The sequence below is a fragment of the Heptranchias perlo genome, chromosome 40 (assembly GCF_035084215.1).
Source record: "Heptranchias perlo isolate sHepPer1 chromosome 40, sHepPer1.hap1, whole genome shotgun sequence".
NCBI classification, from domain to species: Eukaryota; Metazoa; Chordata; class Chondrichthyes; order Hexanchiformes; family Hexanchidae; genus Heptranchias; species Heptranchias perlo.
The window spans coordinates 1487411-1513157 of NC_090364.1; the positions used below are offsets into that span (position 1 = coordinate 1487411).

At 42.2% G+C, this 25747-nt stretch overlaps 1 protein-coding gene across 6 annotated transcripts in view; it reads left to right on the forward strand.

Annotated features, from left to right (window-relative positions):
- The window catches only part of LOC137305457 (RNA binding protein fox-1 homolog 2-like), a 246542-nt gene that overhangs the window by 200233 nt on the left and 20562 nt on the right, over positions 1-25747 (forward strand). For 3 of the 6 annotated variants that reach the window (XM_067974292.1, XM_067974294.1, XM_067974293.1), the window contains exons 7-12: positions 7336-7428; positions 12142-12202; positions 16407-16460; positions 19818-19892; positions 21877-22006; positions 25106-25145. In XM_067974292.1, the coding sequence (XP_067830393.1) occupies positions 7336-7428; positions 12142-12202; positions 16407-16460; positions 19818-19892; positions 21877-22006; positions 25106-25145 (453 nt within the window). The remainder of the gene's footprint in view (positions 1-7335; positions 7429-12141; positions 12203-16406; positions 16461-19817; positions 19893-21876; positions 22007-25105; positions 25146-25747) is intronic. The other 3 variants (XM_067974295.1, XM_067974296.1, XM_067974291.1) reach the window with 2 other exon arrangements.

A 25747-nucleotide genomic window follows, 5' to 3' on the forward strand; every position in this document is an offset into this window, starting at 1 on the left:
ATTTGTTTCTCACAAAATCACAACCTTTTCAGTTTAAGATGCAATTTTTTTTAATTGAAATTTATAAAAGTGCAGGACAGTTGAGAAAGAAAGCTAAACTGACCAATCTTTCATCTAGTTTCATCTAGTTTTATCCAGTTAATCAGTTTTAGAGTAACCAGCATCAGCAGAAATGAGAGTTATCTCTCAGTCACATTATAAAACACAGAAAACTACGTATAATCCAGGATTGGATTAGTCCATTTCTTTGCTCTCCTGACTGGAGGGGTCTGTTTCATTTGAGTGCCGTGCCAGATGAATGGGGTGATGTGAAGCACCTTGTAGTCAGTGGTTTTCCTTGCTCTTCTTGGTGGTTGGCTTTCACTGGCTGGTGTCTGGCCTGCTGATTGGCCTCACAGCTCTATAGGTTAAACATAGAGGGAAGAGTTAAAATGGAGCACAGTCATTCCAAATTGGATAATGCTTTGCCTTGATAACTAGTCCATAGCAGACTCCATAAAATGATGCAGAATTAATGGATCAAAAATTTTGTAGTATCATCTGTGGGCCTAAGTTCAGGGAAACTGATTCTTGCAAACGGCTTCACGTCATTTACAGATGATGAATAAGGTTGTGGATGAAAATCCTCTAACGCAGCATGAAAACAACTACCCTCGACCAATCACTTCAAGCATGATTGTTTTTTGCTGCTGAAACTGTGTTTATTATGTGCACTGTGGTATATTGGGGATATAGTGCATGTATTCTTATGGGTTAAATTGTGTTTTCTGTCTATGAACACATATAGGAGTATTGCCTTTTTTTGATTTCTCGTTTTTTATATTTGTATCTAGTAACATTTATTTATCATTCTTCTGCAGGGGTTGTTGAACTACTTTTTTGACACTGCTCATCTGTTGCTTGTATTTATTGCAGTTCTGAGGCCAGGCTAAAACAACGAGTTACTTGGGCTACCTCCATTGTACCTTTCTTTAATTATTTACCAGTAACTTTATAGAGCTTACGATAAACCCCTCTCTATTAGCCCTAACTCCAAAGAATAAAACTCATGTATATTAGATTATTAGTTAGTTGCTGCTAAAGTGCCCTGGGCTTCAATGTCCACACATGTCCAAGTTGGCTAAATCAAACTAATGTGTGTGCCAGATGCTAATTTGAGGAGAGATGATTTTAGGGATAATTAAAACTGAATTGATTGAATTTCTGTCGTCTGTATAAAACGGGGTTTTCTAAGAGCTGGGGGGAGTGGTGCCTCCTGTTGGTTTCGGTGGGTGGCTTTTCCATTCTGAGTCCCATGACACAAGTATACCACACAATAAACCAATGTTTAAGACTTGCTGTATTTCAAGGACTTTTATATCCTGTTCTTTCAAGGCCTGTTGTTTTCCCCCTTTGTTTCTCTCCTTTCCTCTCTGCAGCTGTGGACTCCTGCAGGATTAGTGATTATCCCATATTACAACCAAAATTACATTTATATAAGAGAGAGAGAAAACTTAGATTTATTTAGTGTCTTTCCCATCCTCAGGGCATCCCAAAGCGCTTCACAGCCAGTAAACATTTTGAAGTATAGTCATTTTTTGTTATATAGGCAAACTCGACAGTCAATTTGTCCCACAAACAGCAATGAGATAAATGACCAATTAATCCCTCTTGGCAGTGTTGGTTGAGGGATAAATGTTGGCCAGAACACCAGGAGAACTCCCCTGTTCTTTGAATAATACCGTGGAATCGTTTCCATCCACCTGAACAGGGCTCAGTTTAATGTCTCATTCGAAAGACAGCACATCTGAAATCAGACTAGATTATGTGATCAAGTCTTGGATTGGGGAATGAACCCATGCCCTTCTGACTCAGAGACGCAAGTGCTACCATTGTGCCAAGCTGATAGTTAGCACTCAATAAAAGATGAGACACAGCACCTCTAATACAGCAATATTTTCCAAAGCACTTGAAAATTGGGGGTCAGACTTGAGTAGGTGGGAAGTCAAAGACAGCAGGTGGCGGCACTGTTGAAGAGGTAGGTTTTAGCCTTTTTAGGGTGGGAGAGATGTGTGCCAGAGCAGTTTAGGGAAGGATAGGTGAGAGAGGCAGGAGACAGCTTTCAATGGACCAGAGTTAGAAGAGCAGTGTGAATGGTCAGGGATGTAGGGCAGAAAGAAATTGCAGAGGTGGGGAGGAACTTGAAGTCAAGAATGAGGATTTTGAAATTGCTGCACTATAGGATGGGAGCCAATGGGGGAGGCTAACAAGGTTAGGGGTGAGGGATTTTGTTCAGGATAGGATGTGGTGTTATTAGAAATAATCACCAATTTTAATTTAAAGATTAATATTTTCTCATTTGGCATCAATTTCAGACTTATTACCAAATCTTGACCTGTTTATCCCTAACAGTCCATCCCAACTGCATTTTTGAAACTATTATTAGCATTGTCATGACATTGTACTGTCTGCAATTGATTTCAATAATCATGCTCTGTTAATGGTATATAAAGACTACTCTAACCGGGAAGATGGTTTAATAAGTGTAATCACCCATTCACTTTTGTACACTTCACAGCCAGAGCCCTGACTGTTATATTTCCCTTCCCAGCCCCTAATGCTGTTCCAGCTAATTTAAGATAGTCTCTGATCAAATCACTTTTGTCAACAGAGTCTTGCTTCGATATATGATCAGAACATGATCAGTTACTTATCAGGGTTGAGGCTATTTTCCTGCCTTGTATTTGGGTGCAATAGCAGTTCTATCATGGTGTCCAGCTGCAGCATGACACTCTTTACATTAGTGATGTGTCATGGGCAGCAGTTGCCCAAATCCCTCTGCCACCACCAGCACATTATCCAATATAAAGACGGTGAACTGAGGTCCCCGGAGCTGCTGTCGGGGACAGCACAAAATGTGGATTGCCTTCCTTTTGACTCGTTAATGGGCCCATTAGGGCACACAGCCAAAGAAAAAGCAAGAGTGTGGAACTGTTAGATCGTAAGTACCAACAAGATGAAAATGGCTTCAGTAATGGAGACTGCACAATGCAAGAGAAGTAGGTAGATATGACAAAACACACATAACTTTTACTATATGTTATACTTTTGCAACAAAACAGTATTTGTGAATTGAGCTTCATTTTTAAATTCTGAATTTTTAAAATCTGAATACTCACTTCTTGAAGACTGCTGTGTAATAACTTATCGCTGTCAATTTAGAAAAATAACGTGGGACCGTCACTAAGACACATTGCAAATATTTTCTTGTAGATTGCAAACATTTAAATGTAGCTGCGCACTTGTCTTTAATTCCTGCATTAAAACATTAAACAGGTCTCTGTGTATTGTTAAAAGGGAGACCATTATTTTATTTAATTATCATAGGGTGAATTTTAAGAACATAAATAGGAGCAGGAGTAGGCCATACGACCCCTCGAGCCTGCTCCGCCATTCAGTAAGATCATGGCTGATCTTCAACCTCACCTTCATTTTCCCGCCCAATCCCCCATATCTCTTGATTCCCTTAGCGTCCAGAAATCTATTGATCTCAGTCTTGAATATACTCAATGACTGAGCAGCCCTCTGTGGTAGAGAATTCCAAATATTCACAACCCTCTGAGTGAAGAAATTCCTCCTTATCGCAGTCCTAAATGTCCGACCCCTTATCCTGAGACTATATCCCTTAGTTCTAGACTCTCCAGCCAGGGTAAACATCCTCTCAGCATCTATCCTATCAAGCCCTCTTAGAATTTTATATGTTTGAATGAGATCACCTCTCATTCTTCTAAACTCCTCAGAGTATAGGCCCATTCTACTCAATCTTTCCTCATAGGACAACCCTCTCATCCCAGGAATCAATCTACTGAACCTTCATTGCACTACCTCTAAGGCAAGTATATCCTTCCTTAAGTAAGGAGACCAAAACTGTTCACAGTACTTCAGGTGTGGTCTCACCAAAGCTCTGTACAATTGCAGCAAGACTTCCTTACTCATGTACTCCAACCCCCTTGCAATAAAGGCCAACATACCATTTGCCTTCCTAATTGCTTGCTGTACCTACATGTTAACTTTCTGTGATTAGTGTTCAAGGACACCCAAATCCCTCTGAACACCAACATTTAATAGTTCACCTCCATTTTAAAAAATATTTTGTTTGTTTATTCTTCCTACCAAAGTGAATAATCTCATATTTCCCCATATTATACTCTATCTGCCTCCACCTTGCCCACTCACTTAACCTGTCTATATCACTTTGCAGACTCTTTGTGTCCTCCTCACAGCTTACTTTCCCACCTAACTTTGTATCATCAGCAAACTTGGATACATTATGCTCGGTCCCTTCATCTAAGTCATTAATATAAATTGTAAATAGATGAGGCCCATGCACCCTGCGGCACCCCACTAGTTACAGCCTGCCAACCCGAAAATGACCCGTTTATTCCTACTCTCAGTTTTCTGTTTGTTAACCAATCCTCTGTCCATGCTAATATATTACCCCCAATCCCATGAGCCCTAATCTTGTGTAACAACCTCTTGTGTGGCACCTTACCGAATGCCTTTTGAAAATCCAAATATCCTTCACCCACTGGTTCCCCTTTATCTACCCTGCTAGTTACACCCTCAAAAATCTCTAATAGATTTGTCAAACACGATTTCCCTTTCATAAAACCGTGTTGACTCTGCCTAATCATATTATGATTATCTAAGTGCCCTGTTACTACATCCTTAATAATAGATTCTAACATTTTCCCTGCTACTGATGTCAGGCAAACTGACCTATAGTTCCCTGTTTTCTCTCTCTCCCTCTTGAATAGCAGGGTTACATTTGCTACCTTCCAATCCATGGGGACTATTCTAGAATCTAGGGAATTCTGGAAGATCAAAACCAATGAATCCACTATCTCTGCAGCCACCTCTTTTAGAACCCTAGGATAATTTTAACATTTATCGAGGTAGGGAATGATCCTGTTTGGAAATAGAACAGTTTTCATTTTTTTCCCCCACTTGATGTTGCATTGGATACTCACAGGTATAGTGCTGGATAGATGCAGAGTAGAGCTGCTTATATATCGACTGAGCAGTACATCTCAACCTCAACTTGTATTTTTAAAGCGCTGTTCATGCTTCAACATCCACTATTAGAAGAGCAGCCTCTGCTGCTGTGACATTTCCATTTCCTATACTCGCCATCCTTATGACCTCGCTGAGTAAGATTGCCAGTTAGTGCTGAATTACATTTCATTTGTGCTGTGGACTTATGCCCATTAGGAGCTGGATCGCGACTGCCAAAACTTATTTCTCTTGGGGCCGTTATAACTGTGAGAGGAGACTTTCATGCCATCTGTCTGGGCTGGCTTGAACCCAGGTTTCAGAGGTGAAAAGGACTGTTCTGACTGTGCCACCCATTGCCCAAAACAGTGACTCCTTTCAGAGTAGCTCCTACAAGGCCTTAAATTACATGTGATTGGACTATTCCCTGTTAAAATATGCTGTGGTTTAGAGAATCCAGGAATTGAGTGGTATTAGAAGCTGACTTGTGTTTATTAGAATAGTTTGGGTGGAATAACTTCCACGTGTCCATGGGTTTGTGGTAAATTGTAGAAGCTCAGATAGTTCTTGGCTTTGCTGGAAAATAAACATAAAGCATCATTCCACTGACTGCATCATTATCTCTACAGCAGTCCCTTTCACGCCATCAAAAATTGCATTTCTTTGCAAGAATAACGTCACTAATTATCACACAGTTGATCCATATGCTGAATGTTTACGGCCCGAGGTTTGGTTGTGTCAAGGCTTTCGGGGTTGGTTTATTTTTTTCGACGTAGCTCAGAAAATTCCAGCTTTGATGTGGTCAGTTTGTTTTCCATTGGCTCCTTTCACAGTCTGTTCTGTGGCAGCTGAAAGTTCTCTCTCACACACACATTAAATTTAATTAACAGCAGTCTTCCAGGCATCAAGACTGGCATGAAAATGGGGAACCGCCTTATGCAGGAAGGGGCAGCGGGAGGGGGGTTGCATCTAGGTTTCTTGCATTTCAAAATCAAATGGATTCTGTTGATAAACCATTTTGATTTCTTTCATTGTAAAAATTACATTTTTACAAAAAAAGTCAGTTTCTTTGGAACACTTGATGTGTTTTTCTCCCTTTCTTCAGTTTTTCTCCCCATCTTTCCTAAAGGGTTGATTCTTGTTGGTGTGTGGTTCCACAGGTCTCTGGCAACTCTCTACTACTTGTCTAAAAGGCCCAGACATTTAGTGTTGGCAAGCTAATTATTGGGAAATTACAGCTGAGCCTGATGCTGTCCTCCATTAATTAGATTTTCCAGCAGAGGTCACTGGACAACAACAGCTTGCATTTATATAGTGCCTTTAACGTGGTAAAACGTCCCAAAGTGCTTCACAGGAGCGATTTTCAAACTAAATTTGACACCAAGCCACATAAGATATTTGGACAGGTGACCAAAAGTTTGGTCAAAGAGGTAGTTTTAAGCAGCACCTTAAAGAAGGAGAGAGAGGTGGAGAGGTTTAGGAGAGATTCCAGAGCTTAGGGCCTAGGCAGCTGAAGGCACGGCCGCCGATGGTGGAGCGATTAAAATCGAGGATGTGCAAGAGGCAAGAGTCGGCTCAGCAATAAGCATCAGCAGCAGGATCCCTGACTGATTTCACAACCCCCCCCCACCCCACCCCACCTAGCCAACGCAGCTTGAAGCCAGTTGTCATCCACCTGAAATCAGCTGTAGCTGCTTTTATATTGTACTTGGTGTCATGGTAGCGCTACTGGCTCAAGGTATGTGGTCTCGTGCAGTTGGCGACAACAGCTAAGTAAACTTGTCGGATTCCTGAGGACCACAGCCAGCAAGATCTGATAAGCTGATGTTCATGGCTACTTGCCTTAGCGAACCAGACAAATTTCCTTTAGCGTTTCCACTAGCTGCGCAAAATGTATGCTTCAGGATTCATCAGCGGTAGAGCAATGTCTGAAACGGTTGAGAACCATAAACGCTAGTTATAGATAGCGCACAGAAGCACCTTAAAAAAAATATTACAATACACAGTCTATCGACCTCGGTGTGCTTTCAAAAGTTCTATATCTTGCTCTTTGCTGCTTTCATCCATCCCTTTCCTCCTACCCCCATAAAAAGGCTGCCCCCAAACTCCTGATTACTAATGAGCAGCCCAAGTAACGAGTACAGTTTTGTTTGGCCTCGCCGCTTACTTTTTTATTTTATTTTTTAATTTTCCAAGAAGCATGCATGAGGATGAGAGAGAAGAGTATTGCTGATTGTGGTCATGTACTTGTTCTATTTATAATGATGTGCATGTTGTTCTCCCCCCTTCTCCCGCCGCATGCAGGGATTCGGGTTCGTAACTTTCGAATCTAGTGCTGATGCCGACAGGGCGAGGGAGAAATTACACGGCACGGTGGTTGAGGGCCGTAAAATAGAGGTGCATGTCTTAAAAAAAAATTGTTTCCTTCTATACATTTATTTTAAATGTCTTGCCTCACCTTTTATTTTATACACTGGTTGTTCGATGGTCATCTTATGTGCGTCATTGTTCTAACTCCTCCCTTATCCCCAATCTCTTTCTTGCACTCTTTAATTTACACAGTAATTCCTCCAGCCTTGCTGACCAGAATTATTTTTGTGTTGTTTTTTTGGCCTCTGTTGTGCAAGGCTCCTTTTCTGTTTTGTTTTTGCGATGAGAATGTCCAGTTTTACCTCTGTGTCTTTCAAAGCAGGGTGCAAGTAGGTTCCCCTTGTTTTCTGAGGTAAAACTACCGAAACACAAAAAGAAATGAGTCAGTTTTCTTCAATGCAGTGCTGAGGGGTGAATCCATCAGTGGAGCTAGCCTCTCCTTTTATAAATCAGAGGTTGTGTAGAGTTTCTTTGGACTGCCTTTCCAAACAGCTGTAGATGGCCTTAGATCACTGGTCAAAAGTATTTGATATGTTCATCACTAAATGACATGTATCTCAAATTATTAAAAGGTGAATAATTAAAACAAAAAGCAACTTTGACATTATCTCTCCCCTCCCACAAAACAACTTGTATAAAAATCTAATTATTGTCTCGTGGACCTCAGCTTTATAACGAACCAGTTAAATCTGCAAACAACTTGAGTATATTTGTCCAAAGAGGGTCTGAAACCTTGTTGATGTTTTGTAATTTTGGATAGATGTTTCTTAATTCCAAATGAACTTTAGGTCTCGGATTTCCTCCTCAGCTCTGCCTTGTATGCAGACTGGTCTTTATGAATCATTTAAAGCCTTTTGAGTAAGATGTTTGCATATTTTGCTTTTTTTTTATATTTCCCTCCTCGATGGTGTAGCGTTTAGGGCCCTTCACTTGAGTCACAGTAGCCATGGTAACTATACATGCTGGCGATGGTACGCAAGGGGGTAAGTGAACCAAAAAAAAGGAAAACAAAACAAACGAACACAAAACAAAAAGGAAACCCATCTGCCATTTCACGTTTAACGCTACGAATGTGACTTGACTTGTCGTTTTCCCCCTTTCCAATGCTGTTTTTTGGTGCCGCCTGTACTGGATTGTACATATTTATTTTTTTAAGCAGCCTGAGCTATATTTAGTAGTTGATTGATGGTGACTCCTACACATCTTACTCAGAGTTTTAACTACGGTTTTGCTGATTAATGCACCCTTTCTTTGTGTTTGTTTGTCCTTGTTCCCCCTCTCTCCCCCTTTCCTTGTATGTCACGCCTGTGAATGGTTACTCTGTTTCTCTGGGATTGTGCCTCCTTTTCTATTGGCTCAATGTGGCTTCTCCAATGGTTCTTGGCCCTTCTCGGTGCTCATGTTGCACACTGCTGGAAAACTGACTTTTGCCCCTCACCTAATGTTTAAAACCCTTCACTACTATCTTTTATTTTTTAATTTTTTTAAGGTTTCTTCTGGCATGTTCCTTGTTTCATTGTTTTGTTCCATGGTTTTTAGATCCGCTTGTGTGGCCAAACAAAGGTAAACCTGGTGCTTCTCAGGCTAATAATTCTGTGTAGACCTCTGATCGGTGAGCGTATATCTTGTGAAGTGTTCTGATCGAGTCCACTGTATCTGACAGAGTTCCTGCTCCCAAGTGACTTTTAATTTAAAAAAAAAATAAACTGCTGCATTTTTTTAAGGTCATTTTTATTCCAAGTTAAAAACATGGGAAAACATTTTTATAAATATCACCAGTTTTCCTCTATTTTTGTAAAAGTATTCCTTAAATTAGAAGGCATTCTATTGTCTAATTGTTTTTAATCCTTTCCTGCAGGTGCTTATTCATGCTGGCTAATGGTTCCTAGCTACTAGCAGCCCTCCAGTACCTTACCAAAGTGGCACTGTTCACTTGTGAGGCTGGCTAGTGAGTATCATGAGGCTGTTCAGTTGTGAAGGGACATCACAGCTAAGGCTGATCTTTCCCTCACCCGACACCCAATTGTATGTACTGCTAGCAAAGGTCACTGGATAGCAGCCAGTAGGAAAATATTGACTCATCTCCCCCTCCTTAACCTCAGTGATACTGACACCAGTTGCTAAAGTGCTCTTGCTGCCAATCTGGCTAAGATTGGCATTGCCTGACTCTGGGATTGAACATGGGACCTTCCTGCTCTATATGGCTGTGTACTGTTTACCCATTGAGTCATTTGGAGAGCCTATTCAATTTTTACCACTTTATTTGAGTAGAATTCCTAAAGCATTGAATGTTAAAATTAACCATGGCCAGTTCACAAGGCAGAACAAGATGGAATGTCAACATAAAACTGCTCCTGAACAGCATGGGCCTTATTGCTGATGGCGCACAAGTGAGAGTCCTGAACCGTAATGGTTGGAAGAAGCTGGTGGTGGCAACACCCTCTTATGCATAAGTCCCTAAACAACGATGATAGCTGCAAAGAAGTTGACAAAGTTAATCTTTGCAGTACAGTGGCCCCATGAAAATTTCTGTAATTCTGTGCAATTCATTTAAGGTAAAAGAGTAATAATCTCAGTCTGCCCAGACATGAGAAATATGGTAAAGTTCTACCTTGATGTAGGTTAGTTCCCCCCATACCTCCCCGAATTCTAGTTTATTGAAAGACAATTGTTTTAACTTTAAGAGTAAGTCTCGTTTAATAGCTGAGAGGAACAGCACCATGTTAAAATATATTTCTGTTTCTGATCCGGTTACTAACCTGCACTCATAGAGGGAAATCATTTGTCAGTTCCTTTGTATAGCTAATAATGACCGAACATGGATGAAATCAGGACATCTACCTGTCTAGGACCCACTGAGATAAATGTGGCTTTCAAGCGATGCCACGTTTAATTCGTGATTGTGTCATGGAAGCACTGATAACTACAACTCCAACACATTGAACTCATCACTGAGACCTGAGTTCATAGTCTGTTGTGAAGGATTTCCTGTGCTCTGATTGCTGTCTTTGTGCAAACCAGAAGGCATCGTATATATTGTCCTGTGTGGTGCAAGAAGACTTGAAGGAGTTAACACATGTGCTACAGTGAATATTGAGAGCTAAATTTCTCAGGCAGTAAATAAAAAAAAAAAAGTGCAGGCTCCTCAGTGACTTTGAGAAGACACTCCAATTCCCTGGGGTTAATCTGAAGCACGGAAATGTGGATCTCATAGAATCTTACAGCACAGAAGGTGGCCATTCGGCCCATTGTGCCTGTGTTGACTCTTTGAAAGAGCTATCCAATTAGTCTCACTTCCCTGCTCTTTTCCTGTAGCCCTGCAAATTTTTCCTTTTCAAGTATTTATCCAATTCTCTTTTGAAAGATGCTATTGAATCTGCTTCCACCACCTGTTCAGGCAGTGCATTTCAGATCATAACAACTCGCTGTGTAAAAAAAAATTCTCCTTATCACCCTTCTGGTTCTATTGCCAATTATCTTAAATCTGTGTCCTCTGGTTACCGGTGGAAATAGTTTCTCTCTTTCTACTCTATCAAAGCCCCATATAATTTTGAACACCTCTATTAAGTCTCCCCTTAACCTTCTCTGCTCCAAGGAGAACAATCCCAGCTTCTCCAATCTCTCCACATAACTGAAGTCCCTCATCCCTGGTACTATTGTAATAAATCTCCTCTGCACCCTCTCTAAGGTCTTGACATCCTTCCTAAAGTGTGGTGCTCACAGTGCTCCCGCCGAGGCCCAACGTGTGATTTATAAAGGTTTAACATAACTCCCTTCCTTTTCTACTCTATGCCTCTATTTATAAAGCTCAGGATCCCATAAGTGTTTTTAAGCACCTTCTCAACTTGTCCTGCCACCTGCGCAGACTTGTGTACATACATCCCCAGGTACCCCTGTTCCTTGCACCCATTTAAAATTGTACCATTTAGTATATATTGCCTCTCTTTATCTTCCCCAAATGTATCCCTTCACGCTTCTCGGCATTACATTTCATCTGCCACATGACTGCCCATTTCACCAGTCTGTCTATATCCTCCTGAAGTCTGTTACTATCCTCCACACTGTTTACTACATTTCCAAACACAACTGTTTCGTGTCTCTGACATTCCTATTGAGCAGTTCATATGAAGGTGTATCCCCAACTACGAGACAACACAAACTAACCCACATTTCTAGAGGCCCACTAGGCACAAACACTCGGACGCACCTCCTGAGAGGGGAAGTATCCTCTGTGACAGTGACAATAGCTCCATCCAATAAGACCAATAGTTTCTCCAATCACCTTGCCATTCTGACAAAATAAAGTACCTCATTTCTTAATCACTCACTTCTCCCAGCGCAGGCACAGCTGTGTAAAATAAACCCATATATCACTGATTTCCCCCAAACTCCAAGCAAACAAAATCTCCCAACGGCTTTATTAACTGTATCAGTGTGAACACCTGTGAATTCAATTTTTAAAATATTACAGGGATAACTGGAAAAGAACTTGCCTGAGAAACAATGGTTTACATTTGAGTGTCCTTGTTGAAAATATTTAAAGATATTTTGTAATTTAGTAATAAATGCTAAAATGTACATTGAGTTAAATAGTAATTTGTAAATTTTCCTTAATATTATGGCCATCATAATCAGAGTAAATCTTTTTTGGTTTTGCTAGACTTGCATGGTCTATATTTTAAACTCAATGACCTTTTCCTTGTCTAACATGCTGGTTCTGTGTCGATCTGTGCATCTCAGGTAAACAATGCCACAGCTCGTGTGATGACTAATAAGAAGATGGTCAGCCCTTATGCAAACGGTAAGTATTTCAAGGTTTCAGCACGTACGAGTTTAGAGACGCTTTTGTGCAAGTTGTGTGACATTGCTTCAAGTCCTCAGTGTAAGGGTAGCATTTCCATATATACACTGGATTCTTACAGAAGCAAAGTTTTATTTGCCCATGGATTTAGGTTTTTGCAGACTCTTGAGTAATTAAATGGACACAGTTGAAGAGGTCCTTGATGCTTAACCTTAATACATACTCCCTGTGGTGTGGTATTGCATTCTACAGACTATGACTGCCCCACACTAACTGGCCTGTATTGAGTTAGCTGTCTTGAGTTAGCTACCTGGTATGGCAGTGGGACGTTATGGTCCCTGTTTCCCTGGCCTAAGAATAAGTAAATTGATGAAGGATCTTGCTCATGACCTCTATCCAGTGACCTCTGCTGGGAAGTGGGTGCTTGTGCACCTCTGTGGATTTATGAAGATGAATGTTTGGAATACACTGCCAAGTAAGGTAGTCAAGATAAATATATTAGAGAAGTTGGGTGCTAGGCTGGGAGAGTTAGAGCACTAGAGGGGCAAGCATTGATCGACTGGCCTCTTCCCATTGACTGTTATGTTGTGATTCGAAGTTATTCACAAGATTGGGATGGCTGTGATAACCCCACAGTGAAATAGCTCACCAGTGTTTCATTTGAAGCTCAAATGTGAAGAATGGCCATTTTGCTGAGGTGTCGGGAAGCTGCTACCACTCAGGGAACCTCATCTCTGCATCAATTCGTACCTGCAGGCAAAAAACTTGTCAAAACAAAATAGCTCAATTTTATAACTGGATTATTCAGCGCAGTGTTTTCAGGGACAGAAAAGTGCAATTCTGGAACTGCATTACTATTAGTCATTGACATGACCACAGTCCAAACTGTTCCATTCTTCTTACTCAATGTGCAGTAGAGCAACTGGCAAGGGTACAAAATATGTGCATTTGGGAAGCAGGAGAGAAAGAGAAACCTAAACGCGTGTCTTGAATGTAATGTACTCTGAGCGATTATTCCAATCACTTGTGGTGCAGCAATTTAAAAAGGCAATAAAGTGTTGGGATATAAATCTACAGAGGCTCTGCAAAGGCTTTGCTATGTATTAATGAGACCCCATTTGGGGCACATTGTTAAATTCTGGTTACACTATAAAAAGGAGGTATATACATCAGAAAGGGTGTAAAACAAAAAAAAACACAGCAAGACTGATCCGAAGTGTGAAGGGAGTGAACTATGAGGAAAGATTAGAGAAGCTCAAGCTTCACAGTTGAGAGAGAAGGTGGTACCCGATCAAGGCATTGTATTATATGTGTACATATAGATAACTTAGACCTGGAATATTCTCTTAAGTAAGCAAGGCTCGTAGGACCAGAGAGCATCACTTCAAATTAAATTGAAAAGTTTAAACAGATATATTTCTATATTAATGTGTGGAATATTCTGGGGAGTGACAGTGCTGGAATGTAGGTTTGCAGCCACTATTACCCACAGAGTGAGAGTTTGATCACTGTTGTGTAGCTGAGAGTTGCCAAATGAAAGATGGATGGTCCTCCAGAGGCAGGAGGAGAAAATCAATGACTCAGATCACTCTGGGGCTAATCTCATGTACCTCTCACATGATGATGGAAGAGTGCCATTAACACAGTCTTTGGCACAGGACCTGCTGCATGGCCCTATTCTTTGATTGGACTGGCCAAAAGGTGCTCTCTTAACTGGATGGGAGCGGGATTGTAATTTAATAAAAGAACTGTGTGTAGTTGAGAGCTCTGCCTACACGACCATAAGCATGCCCACTGGCAGGTGTGCCAATGTGGAGCAGTGCCACTCTCAGTTGTGTACATGTAGAACAGTCGTGCTCGCAGGTGTGCACAGGTGAAATGAGCTCCTTGCACAAATGCTTTTTTAAAAAAAATGAAGCCACACTTGAAACCAGACTGTCCAGTTCAAAACCACAATGAAGGAAACAAGACTATGGAGATGATATTTTTGATGGTGCAGACTAATGAGTTAAGTGATGATTCACACATCGGTCACCACTGACAGATGGCACAGCTTTCTAAAATTGTCTAGATGGGCCTAGTAGCATAACTCGTGAGACTGCACAGTACTAAGGCCCAGCAGACTGCTTCACATCCAGCTTTGGCCGACACACTTGTAATACAGGCTTAATGTCACGTTAAAACAGGTTCTGGATTAAATTCCTTTTCCCTTTTACTTTACACCTCTTCTTTCCCCCCCACCCCTCCACTTTTCTCACCCATCCTCCAAGCATGTCAACTCTGTGCTGGGCTGCAGGTCCCATGGGCACTCAGTACCCTCCAGTACTTTCTCCAAGTGGCCATTCTTAATGTGTGAGCCCAGATGGTGGATGTCAGCAGGCCGTTCTTTTGTAGGGCACATCACAGCTGAGCTCAATCCCATGTTCCCTCAATGCCCACACAGATAACCCAGAAAAGATTGCTGGGCAGTGATCAGTAGCATAAATCCTGGCTGACTTCCCACTCCCCAACCTAAGGGCACAGAGGCCAGTTGCAGCTCCCTACCGTCCCTCCCCTGGCTGAGATCAGCTAACAGCACAGACCAGTGATTGAACCTGGGACATTTATGGCCTGTATGGTTCAGCCATTCATTTCTTTAACCAGCTGAGCCATTGCAGGCATATGGGTTAGATTTTTGAATTACTATTACTCTGTCTCTGCAGGCCTGGAATAAGTTTTGAAATATATGATGGCTATTGTTAAACTAAATATTTACACGGTGTAGGGTGAGACTGGCATACTGTTCCACAAGTGCCGGTAGCCTCTCCCAAGTGGTCATCTTCAAGTAATTGCCCAGACAGTGAATGTCAGCAGTCTATTCAAGTGTCCCGTTATTGGACCTGGGAGGGTATCTGATCTCGTCTGGTTGTATCCTCACCTCGTATCTAGGCATTGGCATTTGCATTTTCACCAGGTGTCATGGGAACCCTGGCGAATTAATCCGTTCCCCAGCTCAGGGCATTAAGGGCTGCTCAGGCCAGGATCTGCTATCTCAGCACAAATTGGAAAGCAAAACTGGGACCATCTAGTGTATATGGCTCAGGCCACACTGGACGTTGTTTTTAACCACTGGGACACGAGGAGCTGGCTTTCCCTAGAGGCTTCCTATCCCTTCAAATTTAAAATTCTCATCCTTGCGTTTACGTTCCTCCATGGCCTCTCCCCCCACTATCTCTATCCTCCAGCCCCACATATGCACCCCCCCCTCCAACCTCTCTGTTTCTCTGACTCCAGACTGTTGTGCAGCTTTTCCTCCCTTTGACCCATCATTGGTGGTCATGCCTTTAGCTGCATAGGCACCCTGCTCTGCAGTTCCCTTCCTAAACGCCTCTACCTCCTTCTCCTCCTTTAAAACCCTCCCTCAAACGTGCCTCTGAGCAAGTTTTTGATCACCGCTCCTAGCATTTTTTTTGATATGCATGTGTGAACCATTTGGGACATTTTTCTACTTTAACGGCACTATAAGTGAGTTGTTTTATATTTATTGAAAAGGGTTTTTCAAGCAGTACTTTGGAAGTCATGGCAACCATCTCTATGTCTGCACAAAGTTGAAGTTCATGGTGATTTACTAATACAGCTCAGTTTTATTTTTCTGCCAATCTGCTCCCTGCCTCCCTCTCCTGAAAGCATTGCCATCTTGCTGGAACACCGTTCCACAGATGCCAATCACCCTCTGGAACTGTGACAAGTGGCACCAGGTACCTCGCCAAATGGCATCAATTGTTCTCCTGTACCTTGTCAAATGTCCCCAATTGCTCTCCAGTACTTGGCCATATAGCTTGTGTTTGTGCGTGAGCCCTGACAGTGAGTGTTAGAAGGCTGGCTCTTGTCCTTGTGCAGCATTCACTTCCAACTTGAGCAATGGATGATTTTTCTTCCTATAACCCAGAGATGCTGAGGCCAATTGCTCTGACCACAGACCCAGCACATAAACCTGGATCTTTCCGGCCTCTCTGGCTCAGTAACTTGGATAAAGTTGTTGAGCCATTGGGGAACTCTGCAGCACAGATTAATCCATTAGAATGGAGTAGCTAGAATGAATACCATCTGCAGATATTCTGGCTGTTTATTGCTGATCAGTTGCTGGGCACTCTTTGTGTTATGTTCTTTCCGATTGCAGCTTAATGTTGCCTCCATTTTAATTGGATTTGTATTTAATTTCCAGGCTGGAAGCTGAGCCCTGTGGTTGGTGCTGTCTACAGCCCTGAATTTTATGCAGGTAAATGTTTCATTGCCCTTCAGTTATATATTATACCGTTTAAAGAAAAACAATGTCACCTAGGATTAAACTATCTCAGTTTCTATATTTTTTTTTAAATGATTCCAGTGAAACGAAATTTTTTTTTATTCGTTCATGGGATGTGGGAGTCACTGGCAAGGCCAGCATTTATTGCCCATCCCTAATTGCCCTTGAGAAGGTGGTGGTGAGCTGCCTTCTTGAACCGCTGCAGTCAGTGTGGTGAAGGTTCTCCCACAGTGCTGTTAGGTAGGGAGTTCCAGGATTTTGACCCAGCGATGATGAAGGAACGGCGATATATTTCCAAGTCGGGATGGTGTGTGACTTGGAGGGGTGCAGGTGGTGTTGTTCCTATGTGCCTGCTGCCCTTGTCCTTCTAGGTGGTGGAGGTCGCGGGTTTGGGAGGTGTTGTCAAAGAAGCCTTGGCGAGTTGCTGTAGTGCATCCTATGGATGGTACACACTGCAGCCACGGTGCGCCGGTGGTGAAGGGAGTGAATGTTTAGGGTGGTGGATGGGGTACCAATCAAGCGGGCTGCTTTGTCCTGGATGATGTCGAGCTTCTTGAGTGTTGTTGGAGCTGCACTCATCCAGGCAAGTGGAGAGTATTCCATCACACTCCTGACTTGTGCCTTACTACAAAATGCTGCAGTACATGAAACACAAAAAGTCAACATACAGGTACAGCAGGTAATTTGGCCTTTATTTCTAGGGGGATGGACTATAAAAGCAGGGAAGTCATGCTACAACTGTGCAGGGTGCTGGTGAGACCACACCTGGAGTACTGCGTACAATTCTGGCGCCCTTATTTAAGGAAGGACATACTTGCATTGGAGGCAGTTCAGAGAAGGTTCACTCGGTTGATTCCGGGTATGGAAGGGTTGACTAATGAGGAAAGATTGAACAGTTTGGGTCTATGCTCATTGGACTTTAGAAGAATGAGAGGAGATCTTTTTGAAACATACAAGATTCTGAGGGGACTTGATAGGGTTGATGCTGAGAGGATGTTACCTATCGTGGGGAAATCTAAAAATAGGGGGCATAGTCTCAAAATAAGGAGTCGCCCGTTTTTTAAGATGGAAATGAGGAGGAATTTCTTCTCCCAGAGGGTTGTGAATCTTTGGAATTCTTTACCCCAAAAAGCTGTGGAGGCTAAGTCATTGAATGCATTCAAGGCTGAGTTGGACAAATTTTTGATCAGCAAGGGAGTCAAAGGATATGGGGAAAGAGCGGGAAAGTGGAGTTGAGGTAAAAATCAGATCAGCCATGATCTCGTTAAATGGCGGAGCAGGCTCGAGGGGCCGAATGGCCTACTCCTGCTCCTATCTCTTATGGTCTTGCAGATGGTGGAAAGGCTTTGGGGAGTCCGGAGGTGAGTCACTCGCTGCAGAATACCCAGCCTCTGACCTGCTCTTGTAGATAACGTATTTATCAGTATTTATGCGGCTGGTCCAGTTAAGTTTCTGGTTGATGGTGGGGGATTCAGTGATGGTAATGCCGTTGAATGCCATGGGGAGACTCTCGTTGGAGATGGCCATTGCCTGGCAGTTGTCTGGCACGAATGTTACTTGCCACTTATCAGCCCAAGTCCGGATGTTGTCCAGGTCTTGCCGCATGCAGACACAGACTGCTTTGTTATCTGAGGGGTTGCGAATGGAACTGAACACTGTGCAATCATCACCAAACATCCCCATTTCTGACCTTATGATGGAGGGAAGGTCATTGATGAAGCAGCTGAAGATGGTTGGGCTTAGGACACTGCCCTGAGGAACTCCTGCAGCAATGTCCTGAGGCTGAGATGATTGGCATCCAACAACCACTGCAATCTTCCTTTGTGCTAGGTATGACTCCAGCCACTGCAGAGTTTTCCCCCTGATTCCCATTGACTTCAATTTTACTTGGGCTCCTTGGTGCCACACTCTGTCAAATGCTGCCTTGATGTCAAGGGCAGTCACTCTCACCTCACCTCTGGAATTCAGCTCTTTTGTCCATGTTTGGATCAAGGCTGTAATGAGGTCTGGAGCTGAGTGGTCCTGGCGGAACCCAAACTGAGCATCGGTGAGCAGGTTGTTGGTGAGTAATTGCTGCTTGATAGCACTGTCGACGACACCTTCCATCACCTTGCTGATGATTGAGAGTAGACTGATGGGGCAGTAATTGGCCTGATTGGATTTGTCCTGCTTTTTGTGGACAGGACATACCTGGGCAATTTTCCACATTGTCGGGTAGATGCCAGTATTATAGCTGTACTGGAACAGTTTGGCTGGAGGCACGGCTAGTTCTGGAGCACAAGTCTGATGGTCCGTCCATGTAGCAAGATTTTACAACTGAGTGGCTTGCTCGGCCATTTCAGAGGGCAATTAAGAATCAACCACATTGCTGTGGGTCTGGAGTCACATATAGGCCAGACCGGGTAAGGGCGGCAGGCTTCCTTCCCTAATGGATATTAGTGAACCAGATGGGTTTTTATGACAATCCGGTAGTTTCATTACTGATACTAGTTTTTTTAAATTTATTTAATTAATTGAATTTAATTTCGAAAGCTGCTGTGGCGGGATTTGAACTCATGACTCCAGATTATTAGTCCAGGCTTCTGGATTACTAGTCCAGAAACATAACCACTATGCTACCGTACCGTAATCTCAAAATATGTATAAATTTGGCACTGAGGACTGATAAATTGATATTTCGACTTTTGTACATTTGAATATTACTATTCAGTCGGATTTTTGGTGATGATTTTAATGTTATCGGGAGCGGAACTATGGCAGACTTGCCCCTCCCTAGGACAGGGTCCTGATATCAGCTCACGGAGCAGAGGCTGGGACCTGCTGGGTCTGCATGGCTTTCACACTGCCATTTATAGCTGAGTTGTAGCTGAGTCGTCACCGAGCCCTTGAGCATAAATGGGATCTGTGGCATTTTTTGTCAGCCATTGAAATCAAATGATCATTTGGGTATTCTCCAGTGTAGTACTACTTTGCTCTTCAAGAAGGGTTTTTGCTCCAGTAAAGACAGCCCACTCCTCCATCTCAAGAGGAAATATACACCATGAGCCACCTTTTAAAAAGAGAACTACGAGGAACATTCAGATGAAAACAGTAAAAAAAAATTAGAGTAATCCAGGGGGGAATTAGAAAATTGGAGATAATCTGTGAATAATCCATTGGAACTGCATAATGATCTACTGTTATCGTATGGGGGGGAAATGTAGCGCAGTGAATGTGGGTTTTATGTACAAAATCACAGTCTGATATAAAGTGTACAATGTATTTACCAGTAAGACACTGCTGAACAAAGTAAGGTTTTAATACTGGCCATGTGATGCCATATACTTTCAGGTCCTGCATCACTATCATCTTTACCCTTTCACCTACACCCCGTCGCCTCCACAGCACTCAGCCCAACACACAACGGTAAGACAAGTTGAAAACAAATGTTCTATTTAAATAAACTGCACTATATGTTATAGAGAATGAATAGCAACCATTGGGTTATGAGGCCCTAACGCAGTCTCCACCTATCTGTTCATGACTTTGAACTTCGATATTGCAATTTGCGACATCAAAACTGTTGGCTTGAATTTGGTGCCCTGTGACTTGCTGCTGGCCCTTTGTTATACTCCTCCTGGTACCTCTCCGTATGTTTCATCCTCCTGGTTCCTCTCTCTGGCTCAGTTCAAGTTTCACTAAGAGTATTATGGTGGCTCAGTTTGAGAACCTCTGAATCAGATATTTTGTTCAAATTTATTGTTAAGGATGAGTGAACGTTGATTGAAGGGCCTTCTGTGTGCTTACCATCAATTTGTAGGTGGTTGCACTGTGAAGTACAGGAGGGGCTATGTGCAGAGTAAAGCTCCATATGTGTTGCCCTGACCTTAGAACAGTGACACCTACTTACATCAGCATAACATTGTTCCATTTGCTACACCAGCCTTCCAAGAGATTGAGGGATTGTCAATTATGAACATACAAAAGATGACTGGCTGGTCTATCCAGCCTGTCCTATACTGCCGTGGGCTAACTTCTGCACGCCATCACCACTGTTTGCCCCAACCACCCACCAATCATATAATTTCCTGGGAGAGGCTAAAAACCAGAGAAAATACCTGTGGGCCAATTTGGGGGAGGGCGGGGGGGGTGGGGGCGGAAATAGGAAATTCCCCTCTGACCCTTGCAGGTGATCAACCAAGTTCCAGGAGACCATGGTGCCTGAGAGACTGATCCCCAGTGATCCCCTACCTTCTATCTTCAGTTATGTTGGCCACTCTCAGGAGCTCCTCCAGCTCCCTTTTGAATGTTTGCAATGAATCCACACTCACTACATGTGCTGGCAACATGTTCCGGAGATTAACAACTGCGAGAAGAAGTACCTAGCTTTATGCTTATATAACTCGTACTTGTGTCCCTGGTGCTCCTTAACATGTCTGGCTTGAATAGCCTATCCACATGGACTCCATCTAATCCTTTTATTATTTTAAAGACCTCAGTCAAATCTCCTTGAAGTCTATGCTTTTCTAGAGTAGAAAGCCCCAGATCTCTCAGCCTATTGTGGTAAGTTAGAGTCTTTAAACTAGGTATCAATCTAGTGACCCTCTTAACCTTTTCCAGCATCTCTATCACCTACCATGTGAGGGGACCTAAACTGGACACTGTATTCAAGATTATACCTAACCTAGGCCTCGTATGTCCTGTTTTATATTTAATTGCTCTGGCAACATGCGGTAACACCCTATTTGCTTTTGCAATGGCCTCGCAGCACTGGTTATCGACCTGCAATGACTCACGCACCATAATCCCCAGACCCTTCTCTTGCTCAGCATCCTTGAACATGCATGGTGTATACATGCTAGGTGTTGCCCCTACCCACACTAGATTGAGACTTTCCATCTTTCCATCTCCCACAGAACCCTGACATGCAGCAAACAGAGGAGACTTTCAGCCCATGAATCAGGGCTGGATTAGAACCAGGGTCCTTTAGCTGAAAGAGCAGTGACTAATAGACGGCACCATCTAGTCCCACTTTTTCTTAATTTAGAAACAATCATTGTGAAGTTCCTGTTTGTGTATGATTAGTAGCTTGTTCTCTTAAACTTTCAGGTGTATTTTACACATGACAGTGTTAGTATACTACAGACAAAATAACACAAACATACTTTGCATTGTATAAGTGAGCCTGCTAATGCTAAATTTATTAATGCAAAGAAGGCCTGTTAGTTTATAGTGATGTCTGCATGCTCGTCAGTTTTTTTTTATTATCTTGCTTTGACTGGTATTTGTTTGATTGTCCCAAGTGCTGTTGCCTTTCATGGAAAGATTGCTTTTCTTGTTAGTTATTTTGAACTAGTGTTTACAACAGTTGTCCTATTTCTCTCTCTCTCTCCATTTCCCAAATCCTCAGTTCCTGGTTTCCCATATCCAGCAGCTACCACTGCAGCTGCGCTGAGAGGTGCCCTGAGAGGACGAGGTCGTGCAGTCTACAGTGCATTCCGTGCAGCAGCGCCTCCCACCGCCATCCCAACCTACGGAGGGTAAGCAGACTAGTTTGGAAGTGAATTAACATTCTTTGTGCATGGAGTTTCCAAATGTATAACTCAACTAAATCTAATGTCAGCACTGTACACGGTTCCTCTGAACATTTTATACTGCTTGCGTAATGTCCCAATTTTGCCACTTGTTCTTATTCCACTCTGGTACATAAGAGGACCCCAGATTGACCCCTTTCCCTTCATCTTCGATCACTGTGGGCAAGAATAGGATCTTTGTTCAGTGATCTGCTCTGACTGGGCTTGAGAGTTTAATATGGAGAATCATAGGTGTACTGCAAAAATCATGACTTAGTGCATTAATCATACCAGTGTGCCACACACCTATCTATCTACTATACATAGTAATGTCCTGATCGTATTTGACAGTCTATGAATTAAACAGAGAACAGACTAACCAGGTTAAGCTGCTTGTGCTGTCTTCAGCTAAATTCATAGATTGTACTGTTATGGTTACTTGCGATGCATTGCTATTCCAGATATTGGAATAATTAAGGGGGCGGATGCTTTGGAATGGTTCAGGGTAACGGGGATTAGGGATGGTTAAGGCATTTCTACTGCTGTAAGTTGAATTATTTAGTACTGTGCCACCACTCACAAGTCTGTTATCTTTTTATTAAAATAGAAATTACCAAAATGAAGTGCTTTTTATAATTACGGTAGTGAAGTACTAACTCTGGTTCAGCTTCTCGATGAAATTAATTTCATAGTTTTCTGATTATTTTTTTACTGTAGCCAAGCTGTAGAGGCAGTGTGAGCAGCTGTTTATTCCCAAATGCTTTGAGTACTGTACTGTTGCATCCTCTGTTCCATAGGGTGTTAGAATTGCATTCTTCATTTAATTTGCACCTTAATCTGTGGGGTTTGCTGCTCACTATGGAATTGTTCTCTCCACTCACTGTCCCTGGCCAACCGCACAGGCTGAGATCTGCCGTACCTACTCTGCTGTGCGTGTATGCACTGCTTGGGGTGACTGTTCCGCCAACATGTGCACTGAGCTTGGGGTGACTGATCTTCCTCTGAAAGTGTCTGCCAATGACGGCACTGGAAAGATCAGTGGTTTACTTTGTGGTGAATCCTTGGCCCTAACCTATGTTCTATAGTGTATTACAGTGGAGCTCCAACATGGCATGCTGTTCCACTGTTGATTTTTGTGATCCTGAACCACTGGATTTTGGTATAACAAACATGTAATAGGGTGTAAGAGTCTAATCCCACATTCCAGTGTCCTCGATTAACTGTATAAAGTGAGAAGCCCTAAGAAACCCATTTATTGCAAAACCTTAACTCCCAAATACATTTTTTTTTCACTTTTTAAAACGCAAGGAAATTTACCCTCACTTGTATGCAGTTTTCGAATTCCCTGCGAATCTTGGCCCTACATTTTATTTTTCTGGGCTGAATTAAGCATCATAAGTTTGTATAAATTTACAAATCTAAAATAATGCTGTTTCTTCTCTCAAATACTTGTACATTACACAATTGTTTTAATCCCTCAAAGTATTAAACTTGTTTTGTTAATTATTTGTAAATCACCCGTGCCCAACAGAGATGCGATCAGTTTCAGTTTCTTGTGATTGACCAATTATTGGCGACTGAGTTGATGTCAGTCCTTTTCCAACCTGTCTCCACTGCGTGCTTCACATAGTGAGACTTCAGCTGTGACACAAGAATTCAAGTGTTTGGGATTTGAACCCTGTGCTATCTGCCTGTGAAGCCAACTCTATTAATGTTATATCACTGGCAGTCCAGTGTTTTGTGCTGTGGCAAATACTTTCCATTCAGTGGGCTTATCTTCAAGTTGATAAATAGAACAAAAATACATCTTGAATGTTGCCACAGAGCGTTCATGCGCGGGCTTGATGCCTGCTGTGCCCGGCACGGTTCAGGTATGCCAAGTGGAGTGAATGCTTCCCTCCATAGTAGAACAGCATGTCCCCCACAACTTTAGGTGAGCTGCCTGCCTCTCAGTAGGACCGAGTGCATGAACATGAAGGCAGATAAGGGAGGGGAAATATCAAAATGACATCTTTTTAGAGGAAACCAATTGGCAGCAAATATCCTTTATGTACTGTAGAAGTATTTTCCTTATTAAATGTTTTCAATTGCACAGTGTTCTTTAAGGAACCTTTAGCACAAGCATGTTTAATGTAATATTAGCCTCCATGACAGTTGTTAAAGCATGTGGATAATTTATGTTGGCTAACATTGTCACTGGCTGAGAGGGAAGGTTTGTCTCAAGTGAAAGAGAAGCACGGGAACATTGGATTTTACAGAAATTGCAGGCTGCTTAGTGCTGGGGTGAGAGGTTCTTTAATCCTTAAAGTGCTCATTTCTCTATAATGTACATTGTATGTTAAAATGTATAATAAGTACATGACTCACAATAAGCAGTTCTTTTGGGAGCACTTTTGACTCAATTAGCATTCATGAGGGTATTACAAAGGACTTTTACATGAATGAATAACTTGGTAAAACTCACATTCACCTCTGAAATATTGGGTTTACTTTATAGACAGAAAACATGAAGTTCTTTTCCAGTACAGCAATGTGGGTCTCCTTCATCAGCTGCACTTCACAATTTAAACATCTCAATCTTTCTTAAACCACCAGCCTTATATTGTCATGAAAATGTGGGCCTATGAATCTATTGTATGATTAAGGCCTCCACTTGAAGTAAGGGAAAGGACACCTGGTCCTGTTGTTTGATCTGTTAGATAGGAACAGGAGTGGGCCATTCAGCCCCTCGAGTCTGCTCCACCATTCAATTAGATCATTGCTGATCTGTACCTCAACTCCGTTTACCTGCCTTTGTTCCATATCCTTTGATACCCTTACCCAACAAAAATCATCAGACTTGAAAATTTCAATTGACCCAACATCCACAGCCTTTTAGGGAGACAGTTTGAGATTTCCACTACCCTTTTGAGTGTTGAAGTAAAGAAAACACTTGCTTTCAAACTATGAAAGGTTTCTGGTGGCGATTTGGGCAGCCTATGGAGTTCTTGTGACAAACCTTGCCTTTATTAGCCCCTGCATGTTGGAATTGCAGTAATGAGAGTGTTTCTGTGTGCATCTCTGCAGTGTGGTTTACCAGGATGGATTTTATGGTGCCGATCTCTATGTAAGTATAAACACTATTTTACACTGTCCCCCTTCTGTTGATGAAGCCATTCTTCAAACCAGTATGCTAATACTTCCTCCAGCTGTGTAGTATTGTTTCCATATCGGGCAAGTGATAATTTCATAGTGACCTGGTCTTGCCGTCCAGTTATGTAAATTTGAGACACCACTCCCCTCAGTTGTGTAGTCTGTTTTTGCTTTGTCAACAGAAAAGTCATGCCCATTTGCTGCTGTTTACAGTATACAGTGTTCTGAATCTTTCAAGCATTACACACTGGAGGAAATGGCGTTTCTTTTGGGAGATCATGCAAAAGCAATGAATTCAAAAAGAATGTATTGAGTAAAGTTGACCTCTGCTGCACTGGTTCTGATGCTGCACCTGGGCTGTAAAGGAAACCTTGATAAAGCAGCTGCTAAGGCTTGTAGTATTGCTCAGCAACTCTTGTGTCCTTTTAATTTTAATTTTAAATTGAGCTGAAATGTTTACTGAGGAATGCTGGTGTATGGTGTGTGCATTTGACTTTGAAATCAAATCCACCACCTTTGATCTGTAAATGGAAACTGAAGACAGTTGGCAAAAGAAATGTTGTGACAGGTGCTCAG